The sequence below is a fragment of the Leptodactylus fuscus genome, chromosome 3 (assembly GCF_031893055.1).
Source record: "Leptodactylus fuscus isolate aLepFus1 chromosome 3, aLepFus1.hap2, whole genome shotgun sequence".
Taxonomy (NCBI): domain Eukaryota; kingdom Metazoa; phylum Chordata; class Amphibia; order Anura; family Leptodactylidae; genus Leptodactylus; species Leptodactylus fuscus.
Genome location: NC_134267.1, coordinates 116939583 through 116965627, shown reverse-complemented (window position 1 = coordinate 116965627; position 26045 = coordinate 116939583). Strand labels below are relative to the sequence as shown.

General features: G+C 40.9%; 1 protein-coding gene across 1 annotated transcript; it reads left to right on the top strand.

The window, feature by feature from the left end:
- Positions 1 to 2025: 2025 nt before the first annotated feature.
- On the top strand, positions 2026 to 24949 carry MANEA (mannosidase endo-alpha). Its single transcript, XM_075268214.1, has 6 exons — positions 2026 to 2114; positions 11434 to 11475; positions 14720 to 15262; positions 17821 to 17930; positions 20295 to 20371; positions 24175 to 24949. Exons 3-6 carry the CDS (start codon positions 14746 to 14748, stop codon positions 24809 to 24811), a joined length of 1341 nt encoding a protein of 446 aa, XP_075124315.1. The 5' UTR covers positions 2026 to 2114; positions 11434 to 11475; positions 14720 to 14745; the 3' UTR covers positions 24812 to 24949.
- Positions 24950 to 26045: the final 1096 nt, after the last annotated feature.

Sequence of the window (26045 nt, the reverse complement as noted above, 5' to 3'; positions counted from 1 at the left end):
CCATCACAGCCTATCAACTACACACTTTTCACACTCAAAAAAACCTCTATGAAAGTGGGAAAATACCTAGAAACCTTCTTTTCTCCCCAATTGTATGGACCGAAACCCAAATTTTACACTAAAGAAACATTACCAAGCACCCCTTTAAATCACGTTGCCCATGACAACCACAGATGGCAATGGGAAATCCAACAGTACCCATCCTTAACTGTCATTGTATGAATGTATGTGTGTGTGTGTGTGTGTGTGTGTGTGTGTGTGTGTGTGTGTGTGTGTGATGTGGTAAGACCTTCAAAAATTCAATTTTCTGGCCCTTAATGTGAGCCCTTCCAAATTAAGTTAGAGGCCCTTAAGCTGAGCTACCAGCAGAGATTGAGGCCCTTTAGGTGACTTCAGCCTCTTACCAGCAGAGTTTTAGGCCCTTTAACTTTGTTCAGCCTTGCACCAGCAGAGTTTTTTGCCCTTTGGGTGAGTTGAGCCTTGCACCAGCAGAGTCTTAGCCCCTTTAAAATTCTTAGCCCCTAAAACGGTGGTTCCAGAACCATCACTCTCATTGTGTGGGATTGATGTAGTGGATTGGACTGAGGACCCAGACATTGACCTTGATTTTGATTAGGAAATTGATAACATTTTGGCATCAAGTCCCGGGGGTAACTTTTATTTAGAGGATCGCAAAGGTGGAGAATTGGCTGCAACCTCTACTACCAGTAATGGTCCTCTAATATCGGATTCTACATTACCTCTACTGGGTTCTGATCAGGTGTTAATAGTCCAAACAACATGCTCCAGTACTTTAGATGTAGATCAGAAACCACTTTCCCTTCCAACACCAGATTTAACCAAGCTTCATCATCATCATCATCCAGCTGAGATGGAGCCACTAAAGGAAACCTTACCTTCCAAGGCATGTCCTGGAGCTGCGACTGAGCCAAATGTAAACACAGAGTCCTTTGGAACTGAACAAAATTCACCAGCTGTGTTTTGGGCCCTTGGGGTGCGTTGAGCCTTGCACCCTTAAAAACTGGATTGAGCCTATATGGACTGACTGACTTGCTGTGTATCCCGCTTAGCTTTTGGGGGGTACAGCATTAAAAACTGGATTGAGTTTATATAGCCTGACTGACTTGCTGTGTATCCCACTTAGCTTTTGGGGGGTACAGCATTGAAAACTGAATTGAGTATATATTGCCTGACTGACTTGCTGTGTATCCCACCTAGGTTTTGGGGGTATACCGTCAAAACCTGAATTGAGTTTATATGGACTGACTTGATTGCTGTGTATCACACTTAGGTTTTGGGGGGGTACATCATTAAACGCTGGATTGAGCATACATCGACTCCTCTCCCTGCAGTATAGCTGTTGTTGTTCTTCAGTTTTTCCCTGCCTAGCTGAAGCTAATGCCTCTCTAGCCCTCAGCAACAAGTCTGTTCCTACGTCTCCAAGCCGCAAAATGATACGAAGATGGCGGCCGGTATTCTTATAAATCCGAGGTCACATGTTTTCGGCAGCAAATGGGTTTTTAAATTTTTTTTTTTCAATGCCTCTGTTGTCGTAGTTCCTGTCCCACCTACCCTGCACAATTATTGGTGCAAAAAACGCACCAGGGAAGGTGGGAGGGGGTACAGATTTTTACTGTGTTTGCCACGTGGTATTCGATTGGGAACGAATACCTCTAATGGCCTGATATTCGATCGAATACCAATTCAATCGAACGGCGTTCGCTCATCTCTAATAGTATCTATCCCTCCATCATCTAGCTACCTGTTTCTGTCTAGCTTTATCTATCTCTACTTTCTATCATATATATATATATATATATATATATATATATATATATATATATATATATATATATATATAAATAATCTGCCTATCATCTATTCCACTCTGCCTAGCCATCGGTATCTCCCCTGTATGTCCATCAGTTTCTCATATCTCTCTATGTGTACCGCATACTAGTCCATGTCCCCCTGTCAGTCAGTACACACAGCCCAGCCCCGGCTCCTCCCATCAGCCTCCTTGTCACGCTGATCCAGGAAGTGTCTGCCAGACTGTGTGTTCAGCAGCTGCGGAGGAGAGAGAAGCAGAGATCGGTGCCCCTTGTGCTATGGAGGTAATGTACCACACAACCAGTTCCGTGCCAGTGTGCCCTCCTGCTGTCATTCTGCTGGTGTGTAATGAATGCACCAGCTGCCTCTATGGCTGTCTCGTGGGTGTAATGTTCAGTGGGCACAGAAGACAAGGTAGTGCACACAAAGTTGTTTACAGGCATTGCAGTCCCATATGTTTCTATATACTCAGACCTAGACAGCTATGTGAGGAGTGAATGTTGTCTTACCCTGGTCGGGTATGGTTGTACCTCTGTGACCGGGCTAAAGTCCATAGTCAGTGGGCATAGGTCACGTGTGCCCGCTCTCGTCAGCTGTGTGACATGTACTGGATTAGAGCAGTACTGCCAGCCATTGCCATGCTGAGATATGGACTGTACAGTATGTGCTTTCCAGGAGAATATTGTACATGGATACTTAGGACCATGTCAGTAACAACACTACAGAAATCCCCTCCCCCTACGTTATATCTATTTGCAGTAAGACTAAATTTATTTTCTTTCCCACCTTAATATTGGCATACATGTACATTAGCCCATAGACTTTCATGGCAAATATGTGTCAAAGGGGAATCCTGTTTGTTTATTAGGATAAAATGGGATTCCTCAGCCACAATTGCATTAAGAGGTGCAGTCAACGTCATGTTTCGGTGTAGCTCTATGCAAACATAATATTTTTTCATATAGTCAACAGTAGCTGCGCAGGTTTGTGTATCTATCTAATATATATATATATATATATATATATATATATATATATATATATATTCATATCTCTATACATATCTCTATCTATCTGTAGGGAAGGATTGTTTTTAAAGGGCCCCCCAAGCTGTACACAACCACTTTGGTGTGAATTAAGTTTAGCAAGCAGAAAGCTGACTATACATATTCTGTCTCTATCCCTCTTCCCTCATAGATTGTAAGCCCTCACGGGCAGGGCCCTCTATCCCACTGCCAGTCGGTGATTGTTAGTATTATATCTACCTGTATATTTTGTATACTGTATGTAAACCCCCAAATGTAAAGCACCATGGAATTAATGGTGCTATTATAATATGAGATTTTTTTTATCTCAAGATCATTTGAGTATTCACTTAAAGGCGATGTCCAGGATGAAGTTTTTTTTTTTCTTAATAGACCGGGGAAGGTGAAAAGAGAAAAAAAAAACCAAAAAAAAACAAAAACATACATGTCCTCGGTGTTCTGGTGTCTCCCACTGCAGTTCTGTCCTTTTCTGGTGTTTTGTTTTGGCAAAATCCCTGCTGCATGTGATCGCTGAGACCAATCGCCAGCCTAAGGAAAGGACATTGGTTGTCGCAGGTCATGTATGTGGGTGACTTCCCCGTGCCTTTACCTTTATTTAGGCGGGGATTTCCGTCAAATCAAGACTCAAGAGTAGCAGTACCAGCCCGCAATGGGGGACAGATGAGTATTTTATTTATTTATTTTTTCACCTTCCCAGCCTCATATCAAAAAAGCAGTTATCCTGGAAAATATTTCTCACCTAGTTATCTTTAGTCATAACTATGATAAGATTAACAGTGGATGCTTGTAAGGGCTTGTTTACATCTGCTCCCAGTACTCCGTTCTGCAGGTTTCCATTTCCTGCACAAAACAGGGGCAGGAGACGGAAACCTGCCGCCATGTTTCAAGCCCATTCATTTGAATATAGAAAAATTATTAAACTTTACATGAGTTTAAAACCTATCCGAAATAAAAACAAATGAATGGGCTTGAAAAGTCTCCGGCAATGTGCGCCGGTGAGCGTTTTATGCGCTCCGCGGCGAAACCGTTTTTTTTTTTAAACCGAACACAGTCGGATATGCAGTACTCTGTGTCCGGTTTAAAAAAAAAAAAAAACTTTCGCCGCGGAGTGCATAAAACGCTCATCGGCGCTCACGGCCGGACTCGGCATGACAGGTTTCCGCCTTCTGCATGCAGAAGACGGAAACCTGAAAATGGAGTTCAGGCGCTGGTGTGAACCTACCGTAAGTCAGACCCCACTGATCTTGAGAACGCAGAGCAAAAGTCCCTTGTTTTGAATGGAGCAGTGGTCAGGTAGGGTCACTGAGACTTGTAGTGATGGGTGGGTTCCTTGATTCACATTTGGCCAAGTACAACATCTCCATGGAGTTTGTATGTTCTTCCTGCATTTGCATGTGTTTTCTCCCACACTTCTAAAGACATACTGATAGGGTATTCACATGTGAGCCCTATTTAGGACAGTGAGTGATGACAATGGGGCAAGTTTAAGACTGAAGTATTGCATGCCGGTCTTAATAAATGACCTGACTGGCACAAAGAATCAGAGATTTATGAAGAGGCTGTGGCCTCTTCATAAGTCTGTTGTACATCTCAGCTCCAGAATGGAAATCTACGTAGATTTCAGTTCTAACTCACGTCAGACAGCTGGCATCAGCAGAATGTGGGGGGTGAGGGTCGGATACAATACAAAGACTATGTTAATTGTAAATCTGTTGTTTTAAACTGTTTTACTAATGAAAATTGGAACAGAAAACAACCTTCCATTTGTCTCTAACTGGCCTAAGACTGGGTTCACAGCTGCGTCAGAGTATCCATTTGGAGATTCCATCACAGTGACCGCTAAAAAAAATTGGTACTTTTCCGTTATCTGGACAGCAGTCAGCAGTTCAACATCGGGTTCTCGGGCCAGCAGTTCAGCATCAGGCTCTGTTATCGATGCTGAATTGCTGGCCCGATAACGGAAAAGTACCAAATAAATCGTTGGATGAAAGACTTTTTCATCTGTCGGTTTAAGTTTAAAACAGTTGACACCCCATGAGAGTCACCGAGGTCTGTCGGTCATTATTGGTGTCTGCTGTTTTAGTGGTCCATGTGTCCATTGTTCTGGTCCTACGACGGACCAGAACAGTGGACCCCAGGGAGCAATCGTGAACGTACCATTAAGTAGTCAATCCCTTTAAACAAGCACTTTGCAAAAGACCTACAGTTATGTACGTTGAGGCTTAGTTTACACAGAACTTTACTGATACAATTAGACAATGCATGAAATTCTTAAGTTAAAAAAAACACTATGTAAATTCAGCCTAACTGTAATAATACATGCACGCTATGCACCCTGTCTTCTCCTATTGCATTGTGTCTATTGTATTAATATTTGCATAAAACTGGAATATGCCAGATACAAGCTGGAGCAGTTGCCCAAAGCTACTAGGCAATGGCCTCTTTGTTGTGTGGACAGCACTTTCTGTTTGCACTAGAGGTAGATGAAATTCACTGCTGTTTGCAGTCCTCTATACGTTGTCAAACAATATGCAACAGCAGGTCATATACATTTGTAAATGTTGACAAATTTGTTTTAGTTGGCAAAAAGGAAAGCACACCATCACCCTTTAGTGTAATTCTAAGACAAAGGTACCGTATATACTCGAGTATAAGCCGAGTTTTTCAGCACAATTTTTGTGCTGAAAAAGTCCCCCTCGGCTTATACTCGAGTCAAGCGCAGGGGGGGATATTGTTATATACACTCCAGACACTGTATTGTTTGCACGGTGTAGGTTGCACTCCAGCCAGAAGGTCCAAGGGGAGTGCAGCAGGATTCCCTCACTATCCTGCTCCTGCAGCAGCTCCTCACTCTCCGCCTTCAGCTGCTGCCAGTCCGGACCCGCGGGGAGCGCCAGCATTGTCACTAACTGTGCAGAGAGTCATCAGTTTCGGCGTCGAGTCCACAGGAAGATGGCGCTCCCCGCGGGTCCGTACCGGCGGCAGCTGAAGGCAGAGAGTGAGGAGCAGCTGCACCTGAACAATCACCAGCCTGTAGCTGCCGCAGGAGCTGGACAGTGAGGGCATCCTGATTCTGCGCAGTGTGGGGTCCACAGGAAGATGGCGCTTCGCGCGGATCCGTACCATGCCGCCAAAACTGCTGACGCTCTGCGCAGTTAAGGGAGGAAGATTGCCGGGGTCCACAGGAAGATGGCGCTTCCCGCGGGTCTGGGCCGGCGGGAGTTGAAGGCAGAGAGCGACGAGCAGCTGCACTTGAACCATCACCTGGAGCTGTCGCAGAAGCCGGACAGTGAGGGCATCCTGCTGCACTCCCCCTGGACCTTCTGGCTGGACAATCTTCTCTCCCTGGAACAACTGCAGCAGAATGTGAGTATACCGTGCAAACAATACAGTGTCTGGAGTGTATATAACAATATCCCCTTCCACCCCCACCCACCCCTTGAAATGAATAAGTAAGAGTGATCTTTCAACTATTTATCCCCTATCCATAGGATAGGAGATAAATACTAGATTCATGTTGATGGAGGGTCAGGGTTTGGGGTGCAGTAAGTGCTGGGGAAAAGGGGGGGGGGTTGGTTGTCTGTCTGCCCCTTCCCTGAACTTAAAGGGGCAGACCCCCACCACCACCACCACTTGGAATTCAGTCTGACTACAGCCAGGCTGAATATAGGGTATCTGCAGTGCCCCTATTCTGTCAGGAATGGGTTAATTGGAGCACTACAGATACCCTACATTCAGCCAGGCTGAATTCCAAGTGGGGGGAAAAAACACAGTCCTCAAGCTCAGGGAAGGGGCAGACAGACAACCAAAACACCCCCTCTGCTTCCTCAGCACCAGCAACTACTGCACCCAAAAACTCTGACCATTTTAATTTTTGAAATTTTCCAGTAGCTGCTGCATTTCCCCCCTAGGCTTATACTCGAGTCAATAAGATTTTCCAGTTTTTTGTAGTAAAATTAGGGGAGTCGGCTTATATTCGGGTCGGCTTATACTCGAGTATATACGGTACCTCTGATTCAGGGGCTCACCACTAATGAGGCGGAGTGAGGTGGCCGCCTCAGGCGGAACTATATTTTACCTTTTAACTTTTTTTTTTTTTTTTTTTTTTTTTTTTTTTTTTTTTTAGCCCCTTTAATCTCTCCTCACTGAGGTCTTCTTTGCCCCTTATCAGTTTTTTGGCCCTCTGTTGAACCTTACCTGTTTTGACCTTGTTTTTTCCCCTTAAGGACAGTGCATGCAATTCCCCTATTTGTCTGCCTGGGGTAAGGGCTGCCAGTTTTACAGGCAAAGATTTTTAATTGTTCTGGAGTCCAGAGGTTCAAAAGTGGTTTAGTCAAAGTGGACAGGACTAAACTTAAATCTGAGTGGGGGAGCCCTAGAAATAGTTATGGGTCTACTTCTGAATGAAGCCTTGATGAACTAGTCATCCCAGGAATATTCAGCGAGGTTACTGCTGAGAAGAGTGCTTAAAAGGGTTGGCCACTTTCAGACCAATATTGACAAACAAATGTACAATAAAAAGATATACAATTTTCCAATATACTTTCTGTATCAATTCCTGACAGTTTTCTAGATCTCTGCTTGCTGTCATTCATTCTGTTACTTCTAGTGGATAAAACTCTGACCATGGTCATGTGATTTACGGTCCATGGTCATGTGACTAGCACACGGGCACAGCTGATTATCAAGCAGATGTCTGATTATTGTGCTGTGACTATAACAAGCGACACCTGTGTGCTCATCACATGACCATGGACTGTAAATCACATGACCATGGTCAGAGTTTTATCCTCTAGAAGTAACAGAATGAATGACAGCAAGCCGAAATCTAGAAAACCGTGAGGAATTGATACAGAAAGTATATTGGAAAATTGTATATCTTTTAATTGTACATTTGTTTGTCAACATTGGTCTGAAAGTGGCCAACCCCTTTAAGGCCAAAACCTGTACTGGTAGAAAGACCCTTCTCTAGTCCTTTGTAGAGAAACTCAAGAATCTGACTCCTAGGGACATCCCTCAACTCACCCAGGGGAACCCCTAGGAACTATTTTGACCATACAGTGAATGCAATGAAAACAAAACTAACAATAAAATGGTGCATATGCAGTTTTTCTCTAATTCCACCATATTATGAGTTTTGTTTCCTAGCTTCCCAGTACACCCTATGGAATATTAAATAGTGCTAATACAAAGTACAATTTGTCCTGCAAAAATTTAAAGGGATCCTATCAGTCAGACACACTTTTGTAGGTACCATGTCGGAATAGCCTTAAGAAAGGCTATTCATCTCCTACCTTTCTTCGTCTTCTCTGCGCCGCCATTCGCCTACAATCCCGGTTTTTCACAGTATGTAAATTAGCTCTCTCGCAGCACTGGGGACGGGCCCCAGTGCTCAGACAGCACTGGTGGCGTCCCCAATGCTGCGAGAGAACTCTCTCTAGCGCCGCCTCCTCTTCTTCAGCAGCGTCATCTTCAGCCTCTTCTTCAGGCTGCGCATGCCCACAGGCCACGAGAAAATGGCCTTTTGCACAGTATTGAGTTAGATAGATAGTACAAGTTAGATATTGTAAGCTGATGGCTGGTCAGGTAATGGAGGGGGTATAAGACTGCTAAGGTGGGTGAGATGAGAAAACTCCAAAAAGCTCAGCTCATTAGCATCGGGCATAGAGTCACCTGAAGAATTTACTCATCCTTTGCCTTCTGCTTTGACACAACTATTGAACGGGTCTGAATAAGTGAACTGTCGGATCAAACAGAGGCCAGAGGTCCCTTTGTCTATGAAGTCTGTATTTTAATTTCAAAAAAGCATTTTAAAGGATTGTTCCATCTGATCAATACCCTATTACTTTGCAGCTCCTTCTATGAGCTTCTAATCGCCTTGAAGAATTAAAGATAGATGTAGATGCAGTTCCCACAATTCTACTAAATAATTCTGGAGGCTTCCCATGAGATCAGAAATAGCAGTTGCATTATAAGGCTTGATTCACACATGCGTCAAGCTCTCCGCCGTTAGACCCCCCCCAAAAAAACAAAACAAAAACGGTGGTTATCTGTGAACCCTATAGAATAAAATGAGGTCTTCCAAGTTTCTGCCATTTTTATACTATAACCAGCAGAGAGAAAAGTCCTCCGTACAGGACTCTCCTCTCCGCCGATTTTCAGCAGAGACTCCGACGCAGATTAGTCTATGAGAAATAAACTTCTACTGTCTGTTGAGATAAGCAGTGAGTTTTGGGGAAGTTCAATTAAAGAATGGTACAGGAACAGACTAAAAAAACTATTGAGGAGAGCTAACTCAACAACCGTCACTTCCTTACCAGTTCCTTAGAGACCATGGAGAAAAGAATTCTGGAAGAAGATGAAATCTATCATGCTAAACCTGAGGCACCATTATATTGATACAATAATGACACTGAACATCAGGTTAAGCTGTTATGTTTCTATTGTACATAGCTCAGCTGCCATCATGGCAAACTAGTTTCGACTTCAGGATAAATAAAGTTCTAATCTCTACTATTCTGGTATCTCAACAATCTTAGGTCTCGCTGCCTTTCTATACACTCACCGGCCACTTTATTAGGTACACCATGCTAGTAACGGGTTGGACCCCCTTTTGCCTTCAGAATTGCCTCAATTCTTCGTGGCATAGATTCAACAAGGTGCTGGAAGCATTCCTCAGAGATTTTGGTCCATATTGACATGATGGCATCACACAGTTGCCGCAGATTTGTCGGCTGCACATCCATGATGCGAATCTGCCGTTCCACCACATCCCAAAGATGCTCTATTGGATTGAGATCTGGTGACTGTGGAGGCCATTGGAGTACAGTGAACTCATTGTCATGTTCAAGAAACCAGTCTGAGATGATTCCAGCTTTATGACATGGCGCATTATCCTGCTGAAAGTAGCCATCAGATGTTGGGTACATTGTGGTCATAAAGGGATGGACATGGTCAGCAACAATACTCAGGTAGGCTTTGGCGTTGCAACGATGCTCAATTGGTACCAAGGGGCCCAAAGAGTGCCAAGAAAATATTCCCCACACCATGACACCACCACCACCAGCCCGAACCGTTGATACAAGGCAGGATGGATCCATGCTTTCATGTTGTTGACGCCAAATTCTGACCCTACCATCCGAATGTCGCAGCAGAAATCGAGACTCATCAGACCAGGCAACGTTTTTCCAATCTTCAATTGCCCAATTTCGATGAGCTTGTGCAAATTGTAGCCTCAGTTTCCTGTTCTTAGCTGAAAGGAGTGGCATCCGGTGTGGTCTTCTGCTGCTGTAGCCCATCTGCCTCAAAGTTCGACGTACTGTGCGTTCAGAGATGCTCTTCTGGCTACCTTGGTTGTAACGGGTGGCTATTTGAGTCACTGTTGCCTTTCTATCAGCTCGAACCAGTCTGGCCATTCTGACCTCTGGCATCAACAACGCATTTCCGCCCACAGAACTGCCGCTCACTGGATGTTTTTTCTTTTTCGGACCATTCTCTGTAAACCCTAGAGATGGTTGTGCGTGAAAATCCCAGTAGATCAGCAGTTTCTGAAATACTCAGACCAGCCCTTCTGGCACCAACAACCATGCCACGTTCAAAGGCACTAAAATCACCTTTCTTCCCCATACTGATGCTTAGTTTGAACTGCAGGAGATTGTCTTGACCATGTCTACATGCCTAAATGCACTGAGTTGCCGCCATGTGATTGGCTGATTAGAAATTAAGTGTTAACGAGCAGTTGGACAGGTGTACCTAATAAAGTGGCCGGTGAGTGTACTTGTTCCATAGGTGCAGTGCCAGCACATGGAACAAGTATATAGAAGCCATGGCAGCTCCTACTTTCCTGCTCCAGGTCTCCATGTATATTAGGTTAGTATAGTGTGGTGCCTGGGCAGGCAAGTAGGAGCAGTGAGTCCCGACTGTGGTAAGATTATCATATTCAATGGCCCAGAAGAGGGACACAAGGCTTATTACTGTATGTGTGGGAGAAGGGGGGCATAAGGGGCACTATACTGTAATGGGGGAAGAGGAGGCTACGCGTATATATATATATATATATATATATATATATATATATATATATATATACGCGTATATATATATATATATATATATATATATATATATGTGTGTATATATAATTTGCTAATTTGGCCTATGGCAAGCAAATTGGCAATCTAAGCTAGATAATAAATAATAATAAATGTTATTTATATAGCGCCAACATATTCCGCAGCGCTGTACAATTTGTAGGGTTCAAATACAGACAGAAAGATGCATTACAAAGAAAGTCATTATATGACAGTTTCGTAAAGATCCAGGTATATTTTATTATATTATGTAGAAAGAAAATGTATCCACATCACCTATAACCGTAGCCTTCTTGCTATCAGGTTATTCTACATTATCGCTATATTTTAACAATAGATTTACTTGAAGAGCATGTGCCATGTACTTTACAAGAAAGTGGAATTGTTCAAAATACAGGAATAAGATGTTATGGCTGTATCTTTGCATTTGTCTTGCACTTATATGTGGGTGTTTCGTTCTCTTTCAGGTCTAATATCAGCTCCAATGATGTAACCGCTTTCAGTTTAAGGTAAAGTAGATGTATTTGTGCTCCATTATGTATTCACATACTGTTAAGAGGTTCAAACAACTAGAACATAAGGCTGCTTATAACAGTTGGTATACAGTAGACATATATTAGTGTGGTGTATCCTGAAAGTGAAATCCTGTACTGTTTGTGAAGGGAGAGAAAGAAGGCAAAGTTCAGCAGTTCCATGTTACATAGTAGATGAGGTTAAATGAAGACATCAGTCCATCAAGTCCAACCTATAACCCTGTAGTGTTGATCCAGGGGAAGGCCAATCGCACCATGTTGGGGGGTGGGGGAAATCCTTCCTGATTCAAATCTGGCAATCAGTATAAAACCCTGGATCAACTTGTCCTTAACAAAATCTAGATCCATAAGCTGGAATATTTTTCGGTTCAAGAAAGACATCCAGGCCATCTTTGAACTTGCTCAATGAATCCACCATCACCACTTCTTGGGGCAGAGAGCTCCATAGCCTCACTGTTCTTCCTGTAAAGAATCCCCTTCTATGTTTCTGGTGAAACTTTGTTTCCTCCAGACGTAGCGGATGTCCCCTTGTCACTGTCACTGGCCTAGCCGCAAAGACTATCCTGGCAGGCAGTAATTTGTATGTGATATGTACAATGTATGTGAAACCATGCAAATACTGCTCCAGGTTGCTGCTATAACTGTTTTTTGTCATGCATTTCACCATTTCTTGCTTTTTTAAAGGGAGCTTGTCACCAGAACCCAGCATATCACTCCAGTCCCACAGATAGGTCAGTCTCTCCCTCCCTCCCTCCCTCCCTCCTCTTTCTCCTCTCCCTCTCTCTCAACCACCCTCTCCACGTCTCCCTCCACCTAAATTTAGCACACTTTCCCGTTATGTGCCCTGGGGCTGGAGATATCGGTGTCGTTACTTTTGGCATGATATCTGCCCATTATTAGAAGGGCGTTCCTCACAGCCTAGCGCCATCGCCGGACTGTGAGCAACGCCCCACCCCTGACAGTGCTCGTCCGTAGACTTTTTTTTTTTTTTAAATGTAGATTGTGAGCCCATGTAGAGCTCACAATGTACATTTTTCCCTATCAGCATGTCTTTGGAATATGGGATGGAAATCCATGCAAACACGGGGAGAACATGCAAACTCCTTGCAGATGGTTTTTAGCCCTTGGCGGGATTCGAACCAAGGATTCCAGCGCTGCAAGGCTGCAGTGCTAACCACTGAGCCACCGTGTGGCCCCCCTCGTCCGTAGACTTGTACTTGAGGGAGGGCATTCCTCACAGCCCAGCTTCATCGCTGGACAGTAAGGAACACCCCCTCTGACAGTACAAGGCTATATTAGAGTACTGCCAGTAAGCAGGGGGACATTCCTCACAGCCCAGTGATGATGCTAGATTGTAAGGAATACCATTCTGACAGTGGGGAGATATCGGTACCTTTATACTTTATCAAAGCAAATTCTGCAACTTCAGACTTGTATTTTTTATTTGTTTTGTTTTTTCCCTTACAGCTATGTCATACTGTTCTTCAGATACAGCTTTCTATGACCCTTAAAGAGTAACTGTTATTTTTAAACTTTTTCTTTGTAATTGAATAGTATAATTGAATATAAGACTCTGTAAAATATCTTATCAGAGAAAATGCTTCTGTCTCTTGTTATCAGCTCCTCTCCTTCCTGCTATAGTGCTCAGTTCTCAGAGCCATCTTCAGTGAAGAAAGATGTAGTTCATAGAAGTCTGTGGGGAGAAGAGAGAAGCAGAGACACAACTGGTTTTAGCAGATCACAATCTATTTCACTGGAGCTTTATTCATATATTTACTATTCAGTACTGCTAAAACCTACAGGAAAACTGCTATAAATCTGCTGGCTGCAAAATCTGTTAGTCACTTACTATTATGTGTTAAAGAATGCCCCTGTTTTTTGTTTTGTTTGTTTTTTTTCTTTCTTACTCACGGGCTCATCCTCTCTCTATAACCTGACCTGTCTGTAAATCTCTCTGTCAATGAATAGAGCAGTTTAGCAGGCAGGGGAGTACTTGCTCACAAAAGATAGAAGCATTTTTTGTGATATTTTCATCTGAACTATTTCTACAAAAAAAAAAATGAAATAACATTTATTTTTTAATTATGATGTAACTATATTTTTTGATCACTGACCTCATTATTTGCAACTGAGCATGTGAAACACAATCCTTCCTGAAACCGGTAAGTGTGGGATAAGGTAGGAGGAGAGTCGAGAAACAGTGGAGATTAAAGGAGTAGAGGGTAGATATCCAAGTAAATGAAACACCAGGGTTATGGCTATGTAACTGTATTTAGCAGAGGCATTTCAGATCCAGACACATTATTATATACTTCTTTCTGCATGTAAACCATTTGTACACATTTTATGAGTGAAAGAACCTTTACCACAAAAGCATGAAAAAGGTTCAATTTGGCAGTAAAATGTTATTGTTTATTCATTATTGCAACAGCTTCACAATCTAATTCGCTGTTTACTTTTTCCAAGTTGGCAGTTCTTCATGTTCTAACAATTATTGAACTCTCTTGAGCCACTGTGTCTTGCTAGAACTACTACTGTAATGCTCCATGACTGTGGAGTCCAAGTCGTACAGTCTGAGTTGCGGCCTGTTTTGGTTGTAGTCGGAGTCAGAAACAAGTGACTAACTCTGACTTCAAAATAATGTCATTATAGAGGTTGTCTAGGATAAAATGGAATTCATACGCTAATCTAAACACCCTCGCCCACTTACTTTCTAAGTGACATACTTTACCAAAAAAATATATATACCCATATCCCTGGGGCTGTTATGTGACCATCCCAGGAACATTTTCTGATTATCCACTGACGTTTCGTTTCCCCATTTCTGGAAACAAAATGTCACCGATATTAATTACAAGCATGGTTTGTTGCATATTTACTTTTATAGGAAGTCATTCACTAGCTTTTCGTGAATTACAGGAATTATACTGCATCTCTCTGACCATGGTTGTTAGCAATTTAAGAAAGAGATGGAGTAGGAGTTGGGCTGTAGAAAAATAGACAGTCTGATCTCTGGTCATGCTAAGCAGGAACATCAAGAGCTTTGGTGCAGCAAGAAACCATGTGAGAATTTGAACTGCTCAAGCTTATGGAAACTAAAGATCTTCGAATTGCTTTAGTCTATGGGAACATTGTATTGCCTTGACTCTTGTTGGACAATCCTTTCATGCAATGGAGATTTTTGTTCTTACCCTTACCTTTCTTTTTATCTTTATTACAGCCTAGAATTAATGGGGCTGTGTCATCATGATAAGACTTCGTAGAAGAACATGTATCACCTTAGCAATTTTTATTTTCATTGTTTGTTCTATTATGATGGGCTTGAAGTCTCTGAGACCTGAAACAGCTGCTTTTGGAAATCCTTTTGGACTCGGCCTTTTACCAGAATTTCAGAAAGTGACCGCTGTTCATAAAAATTTAGGTATAAAATTAAGTAGCAAAGAACACACTAATGACCATATAGATAGAACTCTTTCACCAAAACTTGGAGACGTGGACATGGAGTTACCTACTCCTAATTATGACTTTCATGTGTTTTATTATACTTGGTATGGAAATCCTCAGTTTGATGGCAAATATATTCACTGGAACCATGACCAGCTGAAACATTGGGACGCTAAGATTGCTAACAATTACCCAACTGGAAAACACAATCCTCCTGAAGACATTGGATCAAATTTCTATCCAGAGTTAGGTTTGTACAGTTCCAAGGACCCTTCTATTCTTGAAGCTCACATGAAACAAATGCAGTCAGCAGCTATAGGTGAGCTCTACAATGTATGATGTGTATATATATATTATGTGTGTGTAATGGTAATGTTCTTACTTTGTTGAGGTTTTGTCATAACCTTATATTGAATTATCACCAGTAAGATATGGTTGTTCGGTACACTGATATGTGTTCATTAAAATAAATACATAGAGGAATGTTTAGATTGTTTTACTTAACAGATGCAAAAAGCAGAAAAAAGGTTTCGACCTCACCATATACGAATCTGTCCAATCTTCCCTCGGGTGCACGGCCTTTAACCCCCGGACTGAATGAGGCAAACTTCTTATGAAAACCATCCACTACGTTATAGCAGGTCCGCACTCCTTAGGCTTTGGTAAAAAATAACTTTTAATATGTCATTTTAAAATTCATATGACACAAAACAGACGTGAAAAGAGTTCAGAAAAAACATAGTGTTTTAAAAACGCCAACGCGTTTCGAGGCTACATGATTAAGAGGCTGTGTAGCCTCGAAACGCGTTGGCGTTTTTAAAACACTTTTTTCTGAACTCTTTTCACGTCTGTTTTGTGTCATATGAATTTTAAAATGACATATTAAAAGTTATTTTTTACCAAAGCCTAAGGAGTGCGGACCTGCTATAACGTAGTGGATGGTTTTCATAATTGTTTTACTTATGTTCTGTTATGTAATAGTATGCATTCTACTCAATGTTGGTTTTCTGTGATGTTCATTTTAGTTGTTCACCTTAGTATAGTCAGAATAGTACATGTAATAAGGACTATAGAGTTTCTTTTTACATGACTGTATATTGCAAGCTAGTTTAAAGGGAACCTTTGCTCAAAACTAAAGTTTGCTATTTGTTCCAGCAAGGATTTCCATTGTGCCTGTGCCTTAGGCCCAGTTCACATCTTCTTTCGGTAATCTGTTTGGGGAATCCGCATGGGCACCTCTGAACGGACTACCGAACACATTGGCAAGCGATGTGCAGTAAAAGCACACAGACCCCCATAAACTATAATGGGGTCCGTGTGCTTTCCGCACGAGTCATGTGGACAGGAAAGTAGATTGTGAACTACTTCCTGTCTGCGTGACTCATGCGGACACCGCACGGAAGGCACTTGGACCCCATTATAGTCTATGGGGTCCGTGTGCTTTCACTGCACACCGCTTGCCAACGTTACAGTTGTCCGTTCGGGGGTCCCCATGCAGACTCCCCGACCTGATTACCAAACGCAGATGTGAACCGAGCCTTACTGCTTCTATTATTGTGTATGTGAATAGAAGCAGTCCAAACATTTCTTTCTTTTATCCATGGGCATAAATCGTTGTCACTCTTGATTTGTCCAGAATTTTCTGTATGAGGTCATCACAATCTCAGGTCATCATTCACATGAATTATTTCACATTTTCTCTTGCTGTTCCTGCTTGCAGGTCTTAAATCAACTTTTTTTAAAAAAATTACACTGAGACATTTTAATGAAAATCTGTGCAAAAGCAAGTGGATAAGTTCCCATGGCTGTAGCTGTCAATCTTTTAGCACACTTTACAAAATGAAGAAATGATCTGATTGGTTGGGATTGGCACCATGTTCTGGAGGTTTCTTATTGCGCTGGTTTTCATGGACAATTCTGTAAATTCTAAATGAACAGTCCAATATTATAATATGAATAGCCATAAAACTCATTCCACATTGCTACATAAAGGGTCTGCAAGTAAATGGGTGATATTAAACTCATTTCAGTCCAAGTATTATAATTCTGCATTGCAGTCTACAGTCACCGATGCTTCCTGTCATTGGAACAGTATGAGAGATTTTCAGGGCAATTGAGCAGTGTAAGGACTTCCATTACAACAGTGTGAAGTTAGAAAGTGCCACTGTAACTGCAATTGTGATGCATTGTTAAAATTTAGAGGGTTCAATGGGCCATGAGAGATGATCTGTGAGAGGAATACTTACATGAAATACAACATTTGGTCTCTGTCCATATCCCTCCGTAATTCAGGTTTAGATTTACTGGTTTCAGATATTCACCACTATTGACAAGCACTGCGAGGATACATTAAGTGAAGGGAAATGACTGATATTAGCAAACATTAGTATCAATTACATTTAGAAATGACCTTTGCAACATCCTACATTTTATTTCACCGATACATTCAGAAGGGAGGGGGAAAGTGTTTCTGATCAGTGGTGGTCTGAGCAGTCAGATTCCTACTGATCTGCAAGGGTAAAATCCATTTAAATGTAATCTTATGGATCAAACTTCTATGTCTTGCTGCTCTAAAGATATTTTATCAGCTCTTTACCCTTTACTGGGTCGTTCAGTTTTAAGATGTTTTTGAAATTGCTTTTGGAGCTGATTCTGCAGCATAAAATCCTCAAAAATGGATTTAAAAGAAGCAGTGTGAACTCCCCCTTAAAGAGAGCACAAAAATGTACAGTTCTATTTGACATACTGGCGCTTTGTTGTAAAGAGAGCAGTTGTAATAAGTATAAATTAGTGTTGTATTATATTCCACAATTCTCTCTTGTATACATTGTAAGCTCTGTCTCTAAGAAATGTAAGACTTCTTTACTTTATTTACAGGAGTGATATCTCTATCATGGTATCCACCACAAATGAGTGATGACAGTGGTATACCAAATGAGGAGTTAGTACCAAATATTTTAGACACTGCTCAGAAATATAATCTAAAGGTAAGGAGGGGATGAAATGAAATATTGTGACGATTAGGGGCCAATGGGGAAGAAATTTTTATTTTTTTACGCTTTTAAAGGGAGGTTTCATAAGAACATAATCATGTATAAATTTGTAGACCATTAAAAATGAATCTTTCTCCACAAATATAAATAATTAATGTTGCAGAGTGTTAAAGATTTGCTTTAACGATCTTACCGGTGAAAGCTGTTGTCTTTATTAGGTTGCCAGTGAATACAATCATGAATGCAGGTTGTATTTTTTCTATGGTTTGGCACTCATGGCTGGGTTTCTGACAAGTCTGACTGCTTTACTGAAAACAGAGATCCCTTCATTGGTTGTGTAATGCTTTGGAAAGCACAAAAGCATGATTTCCTGTTATTAAATATATATTAGGACATTCTTCTCCAAAGGCTTTATAGACTGATAGTGATGGTAAGTCTAGGGCTCATTGTTGGGACATTAGCCAACCATGGTAAACCATCGGTTCCTTCACTATAGTGTCAAAAGGTGGTAGATTGGCTGACACTTCCACATGTGTGATTGAACTTTAAAGGTGTTATCTGACACCTGGGAGACCTGCAGATCCCCAGTATCCAGACAGCACGGCTTTCGGTATTATTTTTATACCACAAGCTGTGCTGCTCACTTGCCGTACACACTGTAATGGCAAGTGTAGGTACTGCAGCGCTGTCCCATTGAAATCTATGTATGTAAAGAATACCTAGAGCCACAATGTCCTGGGTACTGGGCATCTGCGAAAGATGAGCTGTTGGACGCCTGCAGATCTAATATTGATGGCTTAGCCTAAAAACACCTATAGATGTAACCTCCCTATTCCTAGAAAAGTTGCAACTCAGATATGGTACACCACACTTTATCTAGTCTGTGGCATATGGATATTTTATAAGTTTATATGCAATGATTATACATCTTATTAATTAAAATGACACAGCTGATAACTTTCACTAGATATATTATCAGATTTGGCCTCTTAACCCCTTCCCGACATGCGCCGTAATAGTACGGCGCGTGTCGGGTCTGTAACTATGGCGACCGCCCGGGAGCCGGGCGGCCGTCATAGCCGCCGGGTGTCTACTGCTTTAAGCAGTAGACAACCGGCTCTAATGCCTCCGATCGGTCCCCGGACCGATCGGAGGCATTAACCCCTCCGGCGCTGCAGTCAAAGGCGCCGGAGGCGCCATCTTCCCGGCGGCGCATGGGCGCCGCCATTTTGGCAGGGATCGCCGGCTCCTGGAGCATGCTCCAGGGCCGACCCCCCGTTGCCATGACAGCCGGGAACCTTGTTAAGGGCTCCCAGCCAGTCTGCAAATTCTCTCTTTTGCAGGCTGGTCTATCCAGCCTGCAAAAGAGATGATGATTTATTGCAATGCATTAGCATTGTAATGCATTGCATTAGTGATCAGACCCCCTGGGGTTCAACACCCCTAGGGGGTCTAATAAATGCAAAAAAAAAAAAAAAAAAAAGTAAAAAAAAAAAAAAAAAAAATATAAAAAGTATTAAAAGTTCAAATCACCCCCCTTTCCCTAGAACAAATATAAAAGTAGTTAAAAACTTTGAAACACATACATGTTAGGTATCCCCGCGTCCGAAATCGCCCGCTCTACAAATCTATAAAAATATTTTTCCTGTTCGGTAAACGCCGTAGCAGGAAAAATAGTCAAAATTGCCAAACCGCCGTTTTTTCACTGTTTTAATTCTGATAAAAATTTGAATAAAAAGTGATCAAAGCAATAACATTTCCCGAAAATGGAAGAACTAAAAAGTACACCCGGCCCCGCAAAAAAAGACGCCCTATGCATCCCCGTACACCTATGTATAAAAAAGTTACGGCCGTCGGAATATGGCGACTTTTAGAAAAAAAATTTTTTAACACCGTTTTGGAATTTTTTTTAGGGGTCAAAATGTAAATAAAACCATATAAATTTGGTATCCCTGGAACCGTACCGAAACACAGAATACAGGGGACATGTCATTTTGGCTGCACAGTGAACGCCGTAAAACCAAAGCCCGTAAGAAAGTCGCAGAAATGCATTTTTTCTTCAAATCCACCCCATTCTGAATTTTTTTCCTGCTTCCCAGTACATTATATAGAATAATTAATGGTGGCATCATGAAGAAAAAATTGTCCCGCAAAAATTAAGACCTCATATGACTCTGGGAGCGGAGAAATAAAAAAGTTATGGGGTTTAGAAGGAGGGGAGTCAAAAACGAAAAACGAAAATCAAAAAATGCCATCGGCGGGAAGGGGTTAAAGATAAACAGCTCAGGTTGCCAGATTTTAATCTTATTTCATTTTTTTAAAATTTCCAATTGTTTTAATACAGATTTACTTTTATAGGTTACATTTCACATTGAGCCGTACAGAAATCGAGACGATCGCAGTTTGCATAACGATATAATATATATAATTGACAAGTAAGTTTTTAATTGGTCTTATCTCCTAATATTTGTTTTGCAATTTTATTCTGTTTCCATGAAAATTCTTTATAAACATGTATACTATAAAACAAAACAGTGCAAAAAATGGCTTCCAGACATTAATTGAAAGGGTTTTTTAGGACTTTAATATTGAATGCTTATCCTTAGAATAGACCATCAAAATCAAATGGGCGGTGCTCAAGAAAGTGCTGTATTCCGTTTATTGGTTAGCAGAAATGACTCTGTATATCTTTTAGTGGCTGTGCCTGGTATTGCAGCTCAGTCGCTTATATAAGGACATTTCATTCCTGTTTACAGTATTTGTAATATGATGGAGTATTTCAGTTGGAAAAATGTTGTATATGCAGGTTTTCAGGTATACATAATAATATGGAATATACACCCGAAAAATCTTGCCATAACCAGAGTGTTTAAAAAAAAAAAAAAAAAAAAAAACTTAAATGACTCCAAAAATCCTATGGAGCACTTTATATGTAGACTTTTCAATATGTCACTAGAGATGTTAAAGGGGTTGTCCAGGCAAAAAATGGATAAACTGTTTAACTTTTAAATCAGCGGGAGCATTGAAAAAAAAAAAAAGTATACTCACCTGTCCCTGATGCTCCAATGTCCTCCTGCGCGTCCAGTTTCTTCTGCACAGGCAGCTTCTCCCGGGTCTCTTCCCAAGTTCTGCTGATTGGCCTCAGCAGTCATGTGACTCCTGAGGCCAGTCAGCTAAGGGCCCGCAATGGCTCTACCTGTGACATCACAGGTCCTCTTCCTGTTAAAAGGGTTGTCCATTTTTGCCTGGACAACCCCTTTAAAATATCATCTGGTCACAATGTTTTTGATCTAAAAAAAAAAACCAAAAAGCCTTAGTGGACCCATCACCTAACTGTTTTCAGTAATATTATATTTCCTAGCCTAAACATGGTTACTGTGAATTGAATTTATAGGATAATAGTAATTTATAATCCTGTAGATTTCAGAATTTCTGAAATATGCCACACTACAATTATAGCATGTATCAGTACACTGCTGTCAGTTTACTTGCTCACAGACCATATTTTTCACCTCAAACACAATTGTGTTATAGGGGCACTTAGAGCCAAAATGACAAAACGTGCTGCTACAGTATAACCTCCTTATGTAATTTCCCTAGCCGCAAGTGAGTGCTGAGCGTATTGCTGGCCTATACATTGCATGCCAGTGCACCAGACTCTACATACATACATACAGTGCTATATACATACATTCTACATACAGTGACCAGTATCTAAATTACAGGGCTTCAATTAGATTCGCAAACACAATAGAAATAAATTTTAATCCCAAGAGTAAGCTTAGAATTGTTAGCAGAGGATTGTGGGAGCTAAAGGATTTAGATGTGTGATGTGATAATGATAACTGTGGTTTAAGATCTTCATTGGAGGCAGTGAGGTGTGAGAACACAGGGAAGATGAGCAGTGATGTGGATGAATTGTTTAAGCATGGAGCTTAAGCAAAGCTGACAGACTTCATAAGTTTATGTAGCAAGTAAATAAGTTGCTTAGGCTCAAAAGAACTTCCCATTAACAGATGACAGAAAGTCTAATGACACTAGTGACTGTTATTTCATGCCATTGTTATGCTTGTGAAAGTACTAAACTGGTATCTTTACTCATTCACATTATATCATGAGTCTATATAAACCTTCCAGTTCTGTTAGATGAAATTAAGTGCGTTGCGTTTCCACATATTAAAAATGGCAAATTTTTAAATTGCCATACAGTGCAATACTTCAGGTAATACTCCTGATGCATACCTCCAACGTACATCTTAGGGAAAAGTCTTTTTTAACTAAGCACATACATGCATAGCCTTTAGAAAGGCTATTCCACACATACCTTTTGTATGCTAATTGCCTCAGTGGTTTTTGAATGAGCCCATTTTTATTCATATGCTAATTAGCTTCCAGCCAGCACAGGAAGTTCTCATTGTTCACACTCTGCTATTCTTTCCTATGCATGTGTGTGCGAGCAGGGAGATGAGTCATCAGCAGCAGCCTGCGCCGTACACACACACAGAGAATAGCAGACGGTGCACGATGAGACTTCCAGGTGCACGCTGGAGGCTAGTTAGCATCTGAATAAAACGGGCTCGTTCAAAAACTACTGAGGGGATTAACATACAAAAGGTATGTGTGGTATAGCCTTTCTAAAGTCAGTTGTGACCACAGCACCCAGAGGACATAAAAATTACAAATCTAAAAAGTAAGCCAAAAATGGTGTTTTTAATTGCCTCACATCTAAAAAATGAAATAGGAGGGAATGGTACCAATAAAAAACAAAAGTACAGCTTGTGCTACAAAAAAAATATACCTTTAACTAGTTCATTAAGTAGCCAAATAATAATGTTTTAAGTTTGGCAAAGGAAAAACAAATGTTTCCAATAAAGGGTTTTTATAGTGTAGAGTTAAAAAAACAAAAAACAAAACTATATCTATGTTGGTACCAGTACAAAATACAATGTCTTGCAAAATAAGGCTTTAACTAACTGTCAATGGAATAATCAAACAAGTTGACTTTTAAAAGATGGTTTTGAAAAAAACAAAAACAAAGGATCTTTAAGTGTTTTATTGTGTAACAATAGAAAATCATGAAAACTATATAAATTAGGTATCACTGCAATTGTACTGACTTGCAGAATAAAGGTAACATTATTTCTACTCTATAGCGAATGGTGTATTATGTTAAAATGAAAAATTATATACCAGAATTTGATTTTTGTTTCATCATCCCCAGAAAAAGGTATAACACACCTCCAAATCTAAATCGACTTTTCATACATGAATAATGTACCGTATATACTTGAGTATAAGCCAAATTTTAAAGCAGTTTTTGTGCTAAAAAAGCCCCCCTCGGCTTATACTCGAGTCAAGCAAAGAAAAAAAAGTATTTTTTTTTGTTTTGTTTTTGTTTGTTTTTTTTCTGGGGGGGGGTCTAGCCGCGGGGACCAGCCGCAATAGTAATGTATAGAATCTCCCATAAAATAGTGAAGCTTTAATAAATATAGTAATAAAATAAATATTCTAAATCCCTCCTTTCCCTAGAATACATATAAAAGTAGAAAATTACTGTGAAACACATACACATTAGGTATCCCTGTGTCTGAAAGTGCCCGGTCTACTGAATATAGGGGATCTGCAGTGCTCCTCTTCTGTCGGGAAGGGGTTAATAGGAGCACTGCAGATACCCTATATTCAACCAGGCTGAATTCCACGTGGGGGGGGGGAGCCAGTCCTTAAACTTGGGGAAGGGGCATACAGACAACCAAAACACCCCCTCCCCTTCCCCAGCACCTACTGCACCCAAAAACCATGTTAATTTTTGAAATTTTCCAGTAGCTGCTGCAATCCCCCCCCCCCCCCCCCAGGCTTATACACAAGTGAATAAGTTTTCCCAGTTTTTTGTGGTAAAATTAGGGGGTCGGCTTATACTCGAGTATATACAGTATGTAAATACTAGCAGGAGGACCCGGCTTCACACGGATATATTTCATTTTTTTGTTTGTGTAGTGGTCCTATAAGAATTGCCCAGTTTTGCACTTGTGTATTTCGTATGTTGTTTGTGTATGTGTCTCCGCCCGCGACTTCATCTGCGTGTTGTTGGCGTCGATGATCCGCCTTTAGAAATATCTGCTCTGCTAGACTTAAACTACAGAAAATCCAGGAACACTTCATTTTTAGAGTTATAGTTTTGAATGTTTTTTTGGATTATGTATTCTCATGGTTTTTAATTCAACATGTATTTATATTGTAGATATGGCAAGCACCCTGCGTTTTACAGATATACAACAAAAACTGGGACAAGTCTACCAATGTTTTACGTTTATGATTCCTATATAACTTCATCTGATTCATGGGCTAAGCTTTTAACAGCTTCAGGATCACACAGCATTCGGAACACCAAGTACGACGGAATTTTTGTGGCTTTGCTTGTAGAGGAAAAACATAAGTTTGATATTCAAAGAAGTGGTTTTGATGGAATTTACACTTATTTTGCCACAAATGGTTTTACATATGGTTCTTCACATCAACACTGGCAAAGTCTGAAAGATTTTTGTGATTCCAACAATTTGATATTTATTCCAAGTGTAGGGCCAGGATACATAGACACCAGCATACGTCCTTGGAACGCCAAAAATACCAGGAACAGAATAAATGGAAAATATTACGAGACTGCACTCAATGCAGCATTGCTGGTACGTCCTAGCATTATTTCCATCACATCATTCAATGAGTGGCATGAAGGAACTCAGATTGAATCAGCTGTCCCTAAGAAGAATGCTCACGTCAAGTATGAGGATTATTTACCTCATAAGCCGAACATTTACCTTGAGCTGACTCGAAAATGGTCTGAAAAGTATATGAAAGAGAGAGAACAATGGCTTGTTTAATGTCTCTATGTGCACAAAGCAACTTTTTCAGTTCAATATTTTAGCACTGGTAATTGAAGAACTTAATTGGTAGTAAATTCTTGCCAAATTTTTATTATACACTGGAATTTAAATTAAATGTTTTTAGCTTACTTGGAATGTTTACAGTTGTTTTGCCTGTATTACTCGGGAGCTTTTTTTGGTGGGGGATAGGGGGTGCTCAGACTGAAGCATAACTATCATGAAACATTTTATTGACCATTTCCACTGTATATGTGGATTCCATTAGAAATTCTAGGAGTCTTGTAGCCACATACATTGGAGTGTTTTCTGTTCTACATTGTATCCAGCACAAAAAAGAACCTAAATGTATTTTTAGAAAAAAAATATGAGACATTATCAGTGCCAATAGGACCTCTAAGGCAGTTACTGATAGCTTACCTGTAAAACTACATTCACATGACTGAGGTGAAAAACCAGCTGTGAAAAACATCCATTTTTCACAGCCGTCTTTTTGTAACATGACTTATATTGGTCTATTTGGATGCACTGTCAAAATAATGGTCATGTGAATAGCCCCCATTCACTTAGATTCAATTTAATGCTGCCATGTGATGTTGGACGTCACACGGCCATTATTCACTTTCGTGTGAACATAGTTTTACTGTTATCTGAGAAGAAGCTGTGGCCCAATTTTACAGGTTGTGGGAATGAGTCAACAGTATCTTGATTTTCTGTCAGAAGCATTGCAGTTCATTATTATTAGAGATGAGCGAGTAGTATTCGATCGAGTAGGTATTCGATAAAATACTGCGGTATTCAAAATACTCGTACTCGTTCGAATACTACTCCTATTCCCAGTAAAGATTCGATTCCGAACTAGCATTGATTGAACGAATGCTATACAGTGTATAGCATTGGCAAATCAACGCTGGTTCTGCAGCAGGCTCGTCCTTACTAGTCGGGAGAGCTGGCATGCGGGAGCTGACTTTCTCAAAGGAATGCATTGACCAGCGTTGATTGGCCAAATGCTATACAGTGTACAGCATTCGGCCAATCAAAACTGGTTCTGCCAGAGGCCCATCTGTGAGGAGGCGGATTCTTTAGATCGGACCACAGCAGTCTCCGTTGTGGTCCGATCTTAGACTCCGCCTCGTCGCAGATGAGCCTCCAGCAGAACCAGCGTTGATTGGCCGAATGCTGTACACTGTATAGCATTTGGCCAATCAACGCTGGTCAATGCATTCCTATGAGA

Coding starts and splice junctions, on each gene's coding strand:
- MANEA (XM_075268214.1), top strand. CDS start 14,746: ATGATAAGACTTCGTAGAAGAACATGTATCACCTTAGCAATTTTTATT. Junction 17,931..20,294: donor CTCAGAAATATAATCTAAAG/GTAAGGAGGGGA, acceptor TTACTTTTATAG/GTTACATTTCACATTGAGCC. Junction 20,372..24,174: donor ATAATATATATAATTGACAA/GTAAGTTTTTAA, acceptor TTTATATTGTAG/ATATGGCAAGCACCCTGCGT.